This window comes from Ischnura elegans, chromosome 12, assembly GCF_921293095.1.
Source record: "Ischnura elegans chromosome 12, ioIscEleg1.1, whole genome shotgun sequence".
Classification (NCBI taxonomy): domain Eukaryota; kingdom Metazoa; phylum Arthropoda; class Insecta; order Odonata; family Coenagrionidae; genus Ischnura; species Ischnura elegans.
In genome coordinates this window covers 17171319-17180503 of record NC_060257.1, presented here as the reverse complement: position 1 = coordinate 17180503, position 9185 = coordinate 17171319, and the positions used below count along the sequence as shown (strand labels likewise).

The following is a 9185-nucleotide window of genomic DNA, read 5'->3' as shown; positions in this document are numbered from 1 at the left end:
CCGAGGAATGAGTCCGTGAAAATGAGAATGGACTCGCGAGGCAAGAGCGAGCTATTAGCAGATGAAATGGTGACGGCGTTGTTATCGGGAGTATTTTGGTGTTAATGCGATCAAGAGGCCGGTATCGATGAATATTTAGAAGAATTCATGGGAATTTCTCGGACTGTGCCGGTTTTTTTTTTTTTAAGATAATCCAAGAATTTAAGTTTTTTTCAGACTCAAGGTCATTACTGAAACCTTATCTATTATACTAGGAAGTGAGACGGAAACGTAAATCAGGTTGGAGACAAACAAAAGACCAGAAACGGTTACGAAACTAGTTTTTTTAGAGAAATAGGAAGTGGACTCTTCGTTGATTTTTTAAAATTATTCTTTTGGAGCAATGAAATGAGCTTTTCCCAAATAGCTACTTTGCTAATTGACTAAACTGGTGAAGATATTTGAGGAGTTAAAGCTTAATGGTAAAGGGACATCGCCTTTTTATTATAATAAGTATGTTCATCGACGGGAACACTTAAGCTGGGAACGAAAGAGGTTTATAAGATAAAAGGAATGAATTTCTCGTTATTGAGTAAGGACATTCATTAAAAACACATAACCAATTTATAACTCCATACTTCAATGATTGATAGTTATATTACAGTAAAACGCCATTGGTAATCTTAATTTTTTTTTAAGAAAAACGAAAGAATCTTTGCTTTCTGTTATCTCCCTGACTTCGTTTCTTGAATGAACTGACTTCGTTTCGTATTCAAATTAGTATAAAAATGTGTAGCTTCAAGCAATTGAAGTTACCTGAATTAAAATGTATTTTCCATTGCAAACTTAAGCTCTGTAGTATGAGGATACCGACATTTCCTTGGTAATATAATTGTTTTTGCCACGAAAACAGTTCAAAAAAGACCGTATGGGAATGATTATAGAGATGGCTACAGGGTAGACAGTTTTCGCTAGTCAGCGAATTTTTATTTCAACTCAGAAAAATGGACATAATCATCTCTATTTCTGCTAATGAGATATGAATTATTAATTTTGTTTACATTCTCTCATTAATTGTTAAACATAATGAGGCATATTATCGTGATAATTCATTATTCTTTCTATAAAATTGATGACTTGTATTAAAGTATTTGCTTTTATAAGTGTAAATCTCAAATATTAGGAATATAATTAGGCTTTTCTTTAACTATGAGCACCCTACCGAGCAAGGGAATTAATGGGTCCAGTAAATAAGAACAAATTGCATGAATTTGGACCTATTTTGTGAACATAAGTAGTCTTGGGTGGCTGATTTAGAGGAGGAATGGACATTTTTATGTAAACGGCTTATTTTTATACCCAAGTAGGATTTTAATATAAATGTCGTTATCGCATTCAAATAATTTGGACATACATTCTGCGTTGCTTAGGAAATGAAAGTGATGCATATAGATAACAAGCTTGATGCAGGAAGAAGTCATTAATTGGTTACTATTAATTCATTAAAGATAGAGAGAGGTATACATGAAAAAATACAATTGGCAGTTTTATTATGGATGTAATCGTATTTTATCTTACTTGCTTGGAGTGTGTGTTTTCAACATTATAATTCAGCCTCAAGAATAAAAAGTTATGAAAATCTTTTTCCATTCTCAAACGTTATCTCTTTTCAATAAAGACGTCAATATTTATAATGTTAATGCACCGAAAATTAAGGTAAAATAGTGTTAAATAACTCCAAAAAGCTTTCGGGAGCCAAATTCAAGTAGATTTCATACCAGAATACAAAAATTCCTTTATTTCCTCATTATTATATCAGATTAAAAAGAAGTTGTTTATGTGACGTAATTATCAGGAACAAAAGCAATGGATTTTTTATTTTGACAAATGTATTTTAATATTTTACATCGTTACTGCGTGAAATTCTTTCCCTTTATCTTTTGAAGGACTTTGAACACTTTTGCATGGATTAAAGCCTTCTAGCATGACGCAACGCATCCTGCGAGGCTGTATGATGATGGATCATATCATTTCATATTTCATGGACCATTGCACATTTTTATGATGACTTCTACACTTTTTCTCCATTCCCTTTTTCCCAATTTCGATCCATATTTTTTCTTCGAAAAGTGTATTTTGAATTCTATTCCTATAATTTTCTCAAACATTTATCCTAAATATACATGTATATAAATTGTGCTCTTTTTGTTAATCTCAGTCTATGAACCTGAATGTCTAATCCTTCTCTCAGGAAATATACAATCCAGTTACTTAATCTAGCAAGTATCCACTTTCTTATTAAGCACAAGAAAATGTTTTTGTGATTCAAAATTGATTTGAATTGCATTGACTGCGGCAGTTGTCTTCCCAGCATGGAAGATATTTTTATAACAGCGAACATTTCACCTCCGATAAGGGACGCTCAATCTAAAGATTACAATGACAATAATAATTATTTACCATAAAAAGAAGGTTCAATCACTACGCGAAACGTTGCGTGGGAGAATTGCTATCATATTTCAAAGCTAATTCCTGATATCTTACTCACCAAATCTGACTCCACTTGAAAAAGTTCTAGGTTTTTCCCGCGTATCTCCTTATAAATTGATCAAACATCTTTCTATCAAAACATTTTCTACCAAATAACTTTAACTATTAAGTTTTATCCTTCAATTTCCAACTACATGTTTTCACGGCACACATAAATTTAGTATTTAAAATGTCTTGACATTATACATCACATCTTCTATATCCAATCCCTTTTTTCTGCATAGGTTGAGTAACCTGCCTCATCCTTTTCAACATACCAAGATGCACTCCAACCTAATAGTTTTTTCTCCTCTCCTTTAACAAGCAAAATTTTCTTTTGTTCCCAAAATCCATATTAACTTCTTATCATTGATGGAATATGAAATTAACTGAGGCAGGTTAGATAAAGTAGAAGGAAATCCTGATACCTGAATTGAGATTAAATTTGTGTACATTTGTGACTGTGTAGCGTTGGTTTCATTTCACCCCTTCCGCAATAGCCATGGCAAAGAAAGCATTTTTAAAAAAAGCATTCATACAGTTTCACATCTAGAGCCGAGAAAATGAAGCAGTAAAATGTTATCTAGACGTAAAAAATACTTGAGTTCGTAAAATAAGTGAATTTAGGAATGCAGAAAGGATTTAAGATGGGAGAGGAAGAATTTGGTAGGCTTAAAAAAGATCTTTGCTAAACAAATATTTTCGAGGATATGCTGTCAGAATTTTTGAAATTATGAAGTTGCTCTTTGAGTTATAATGATCACGTAAGGTAATCAAAAATTTGCTGTTTTCATGTATAAAATTTTCAGCCATCTTCCATGTCTGTAGTAATATAATAGCTGTGTTAGAAGTACCTATACCCTATGACGATGTCAAGGTGAGTGAAAAATAAATTTCTTTCATATGTAAATGAATGAAAAAGAAAAATAGTATCTTATTCATTCTATGCAGAAAAAAGGGATTGGATATTTTCAAAATGTGATAATTGATGTTAAGAGATTTTAACTACTAAAGTTAAGTGTACTGTGAAAACATGTAATAGATGATTGAAGGTTAAAACCAAATAGAATAAGTTATTTGGTAGAAACTTATTTGATAGAAAGATATTTTATCGATTTAAGAGGAGTACCCGGGAAAACATGGCCTAGATTTTTTTGAAGTGGATTTAGGCTTGGTGAGTAAGACATCAGCATTTACGTTTTGATAGCAATTCTCCCAGGCAACTCACATTTCGCGTGTGATTGAATCTTCGTTTAATGATAAAGAAATATTATTGTCATTGTGAAAACTTCTCAACCTACTTTTAATTTTGCCGTCCCAAATTTTTGTCCAACAATATCCTCTTCTTGAGTACCATCAACTTTTGACGAATCATCATCGCGGTATAAGTCTCTCTAATTTTCCATCGCCCCTTCAAAATGCCACTCATGCCAGAGATGGTGAGTGGTGCACTGTCATTCCTAAAATATATTCCCTGCATCCGGCTTTCGAACTAGCAAATTTACCTTTAAACCTTATATTATACCTCATTACTGTATATTTATTTAACGGTAATCAGGGGTAAGAGTATGTAGAGAAGCGATTAATAACCATTTCCAACGAATTAAATACATATTTTATCCAAGTGCAAGGTCTTCTATCAGCAAATTGGGTAGTTTCCTTCTTCAAAGAAAACGAAAGGCATTGTTTGCAATTCGTTACCCACCATTAGTGTATTCATAATATAAAAGTATTTGGTTTTAGAAATCCCAGTTTGGACGAATGGCAATGGTCAATTTTAACTGCATTTCATAAAGGCCAGAATGGCGCTCATGCGATGCCACTCCACGTTGACGTCACAGGGACCTAGTTTCTATACGAGTAGATAGGAGTTTTACATCGTCTGAGATTACCAATGCATGCATGAGGCACAAAGCTCAGGGAAACATCTCTTAATAATCACCTATTAAAACTGCCTATTGTCGGAAAGTTTCTTTCGTTTGATGAGGAATTAATAATCCTTATTTAAGCCAAGCGCTACCTGCTTTCAGGGTAATCTGCTACCTACTAGCAGCCTGCATCGCAGCGGCGCACATGTCCTCGCCCCAAGGTCACCTCACACGGCGACAGCGGGAACCAGAATGACGTCACACGGGCTTTTCCCAGCATTCATACTTAGCCTTCGCGTTTTCGCGTGCTCGCAATTTTTCACTTTTCATATAATCGCGAAATATAGATATCGTTATTTAAAAATCTATAAACGTGAAATGCGTACTCCAGGAGTAATAATATTTCGATTTAGGCAATAAAAAAATAATAGAAAGCACCGTATTAAGGAGGCGTTATCACTAATACTGCTAATTACCAATGTCTTGATGAAAATAGGATTATGCAGCTTCAGCTGGCAATAGTATCGCATAGGTATCGTATATTCAATGATACCTTAATCGGAAGGGAGTTGCGTACTTTAACTTATGATCGACATTGTTGTGGGAAAAAAAACTCCTCCTAATGAGAAAACCCCTCCGTGTTTGTGTATTTATCAGCTGATTTCATTAGCTTTGACATATTTTTCTGCCTAAAAAAGCACACACTGTGGAAATGGCACGCATTCAATGTAGCTTGAGCAGTATTATCATTAAATCGGATTATTCCACAATAATACATCTTCCTGGGAATAATTTGAAATCGCATGCTTATGTCGTGAGTGGGGTGTCATCTTTCAGAATTGATATAAAATTAGTTAAATTATTCTCGATTCATGCTGAATTAGCGACCCTTTAGCTATGTTTGTATTCATTCACTCTCTCCGTGACTCAACAGAAGGATTGGTTTGCCAAGGTGAGGGTGGAGCTAAGGCTAAGTTACAGGCAAGTGGATTACATACAGTCAGCATAGGAAACCAGATCCTTTTCCTGAACTAACTCCATCTTCGAGGATGTTGCTCGGGGAAGTCCAAAGTCTTCAACCAGAATGTAGTGTTTTTATTATTGCTATAAATTAAGTTTTGGTGTATATATGCTCATTTTCAATTGGCCCTATCATCAGACGTCATATTATAATGAATATAGTCATTGAAGGGCAAGTTAGGTTGGAATGGTAAAGGAAGACCTTGAAGTGCATAGATCTGGTGTTCCAACGATTTGATCGGTGGACTTTTCTCTTTAATAGGAAAATCCACCAAAATCGTTGGCACATGAATGGCTGAATCCAGGTTTCGCTATTTAGTGGGCCCTATCCGCTTCTATTGCGATGAGGTGTTTACCCCGTCCCTCCCTTCCAACCCTATCCCCATCCCAGAGGCGTCGTCGGGCTCCTATCGCGGCGGCGCCTCTTTCCTTTTTCCTTCCCATCCAAACCCCTCCCCGGGAGTGCGGGCGTATAAGTCTCTGACTTGGTTCCTGGCCCCAGTGCGCTGTAACCCTCAGAGGACCCACCTTGGTGTCCTGATTCTCTGTATAGATCTGGTGATGAAAGATGTAAAGCAAAATAGCTATGCAGGAGTGAAAATATTAGATGATGTGAACTGAGAGGAAAGCTGTTATTATTGACTGATAGTGATGATAGTATTTGCCATGAAATTTCTTATCGGGAAAGATACTGTCAATGTATTTGTTATTATAAGCTGGACGAGATGTATATTATTGTTAGATATGAGATGTTATTATAAGTGGTAAAAATATTTCCCGGAAAATGTAATCAAGGCATAGAATAACATTACTCAATGTGAAAAAACTTTCATACATTGTATTCTTCGAATTTTGCGAAAATAATAAGGTGTACTTTTATGATATACATCGGTGTTGTGTAGCCAAAATAAAATAACGCTCTGGAAATACAAGATATTTAATATTTTTGACAGTTTATATCAATTATGTACAAATAGTGGATTTTTACAGTGATTGAAAATACTCAAAAATATATTTCCTTTTTTTCCGACGAGCAAAGATTTTTGAAAAATCTAGCTGTCATAATCCTATTGACATACCTCATACATCCAAGTGCGTAAAAATCTAAGACTTGAACATAAATAATAAATACTTTTCAAATAAATTATTTATAATCGCTGAAAATTCCTTCTTGCAATTTTTTTCAATTTTTAACGATAGACTATGGAAATTGAATAAGCTAAAAAAATCACCTTAGGGCAATAAAAATCTTACCATCTCCACCGTAGTTAAAAAAGCACTTTTTGGTGTAAAAGTTTCATTCCTCGCATTATGCTTGCGAGGTGATATGCACCTATGCAGTCACTTTGACTTTGAGCCATGTCGTTTGACTTGTTGATCTTATATTTAGAATTGAGCTGGGGCACGGAAATCCTCTTTCACAAAGGCACTATGATTTCCATCCCAATGTTCACATGAATGGAAAGTTTTAGCCCCTCTTCAGATAAATTGTCACTTGTCACTTATTACCTCACACTTCCTGCCCATTATCCTTTGATAAAAACAATCCTCGTTCAATTGCCGAGCTATGTCGTCCTTTATGTGAGTACCATCACTACAACAATGTATCGTTAACTTTTTTCAAGCTTTATTTCTTCCATATGAAGTTGTTTTCATTTGGGGAACACATAATATTAAATGAAAGAGTTAAAATATTCACTCCTTTCTTTATTAACTTTGTTCTCAAAGAATATCCCGGATTTATTAATTTACCAAGGAAGGTAGAAGATATTTAGAAATGAATTCGTTTTATCTTGATAAGTGTTAGTTATCAAATAATTTATTTAGACTGCTATGCAATTAATATCTCAATTAATGCGTCCTTTTATATTTTCTAATCTTAAATATTACTAAATACATTCGACTGTATTTGGATAAGTTAAATTATTTCTAAATGTCGTTTTTTAATCACTAAAACCCTATTTTCTTTATAACTCACCAATCATGAAATTAATTTTATGTGATTGATATGTTTGTTTGAAACTATTTTGGAGTAAAAGTACGAATTTATTTTAGAAAGGTCCAAAATAGCATTACTTACAATAGCTAATTGATTAGTTTTCCGTTGGAACGCATTTTTAGTATTTGTCTCACTGAGCGCATATCTTAAATAGAAGCTTTTTATGAGCACAAAGTTTCCCTGTTTCTCTTGGTAATCGCTGGTGTTGGAAGGATATACTGAAGAATATTCTGCCGGATCTTTGATGGCTTCTGATGGCAGTTTTTTCTAACATCCTGCTCCGATAGTGGGAGCAATTGATTCTCCATATTGCACTCGATGTCTTGTTCATTAAAATTGTAATATCTGATTGATCCATCCTCTGAACTCTGATATCCGTGTGTAGACACCTGGCTGATTTGGCTCCGCGCACCCTATACCCCAGGAGATGACACCAGCAAGAACCCATCTCATGTCCTCAGGTCTCTGAATCACCATCGGGCCTCCTGAGTCACCCTGAAAGATAAAAAAAATATCATTCAATCCAGGATATATCTACGGAAATAAAAAGTAAGTATTCTTCCCTCCGAAGTACGTCTCCATAGAGTATTCAAGAAGTATCCTGGCAGCATCCCCTTCCTTCATGAACTGCCCTCAAAAATTCATAATAGAGTTCTCCCTTTCATTCTATCTAAAAAATACTATTCTCTTCTTTTCTCTCCCTCGTTTACCCAACATTCTACTCTCATTCCACGCCTCGAGAATTCGTGGACAAAAGGCGCTACACTCCAGATCGGGATCTTTACTAGCCTTTTCTGGTGCGGAAACATGGACACTCAGGAAGAAGTACGAGAGAAGACTTTGTGAGTCTTTGGAGATGTGGGTGTGGAGAAGGTGAAGTGGGCGGAAAGCAAGAGGATCTACGGTATTAGGGAAATATTTTTATCAAGTATAAATTTAACTTCTAACGTAAATACGAAAGAAGGTTTACTTAATAAATTCCAATCTGATACCTAAATACCAACCATTGTTTCGTTACTGTTATATCATTCTTATGGTCCCATGATTTTAAATCCTATTTAGGACTCAGTTTTTTACCTTGATAAGGAAATGTGTTAATATAAATGGAGTCAGAAGTGAGACTATTAGTTTGCTTAACTACATTTAAGGGAAATATACCAAGGATGAAGTTCGCCATAAAGTATTATTTGACTTAGCCGGGATTCAAACCCGGATCTCCCATTTGTCAGTCAAGCTTGTTAGACGTCAACACCTTGATTGGTAAAACCCATCCCGATGTTTGCTTTATGAGAAGGGGCTTGGTGGTGTAACTGACTTCATCCTTGGTGTGCTTAACTTTACACCCGTGCGCGTGACTGCGTACAAAGTCACTTGTTTCATGCAGTGCTTCCATGTAAGGGGTTTAAGCCCCTCATCACGAATATTTCATAGGGGATCCACAAGTCGGCCTATAAATGTGTTGTCACCCACCGCGCATTTATTTGGGTTTACTCGCGTCACTGACGGAAAAAATGATCTGAGTTTCACGGGGGAATAAGATATAATCACGGTTGTAAATCGAAATGTATTCACATGAAGATGTGAACGATCAAATTCATAATTTTTCAATGCTACTACTCGCTACTTACAAATATTATACCGCAACATAATGGGAAAAAATGGATCGCATTGCACTCATTACAGCGCCGCGGACATTTTTGAAAACCGATTAAAATGCGACCGAAGTAGACAGCAACAGAAGTCAACCTTCTATGGAATGGAATTGGATCTCCTCTATGCAGTCCTCTTGC

At 35.3% G+C, this 9185-nt stretch overlaps 1 protein-coding gene across 1 annotated transcript in view; it reads right to left on the bottom strand.

The window, feature by feature from the left end:
• Nucleotides 1-6431: 6431 nt before the first annotated feature.
• Nucleotides 6432-9185, bottom strand: part of LOC124169665 (serine proteinase stubble) — a 91481-nt gene continuing 88727 nt past the window's right edge. The window contains exon 8 of the mRNA XM_046548319.1: nucleotides 6432-7890. Coding sequence (XP_046404275.1) covers nucleotides 7726-7890 — 165 coding nt within the window. The 3' untranslated portion in view covers nucleotides 6432-7725. The remainder of the gene's footprint in view (nucleotides 7891-9185) is intronic.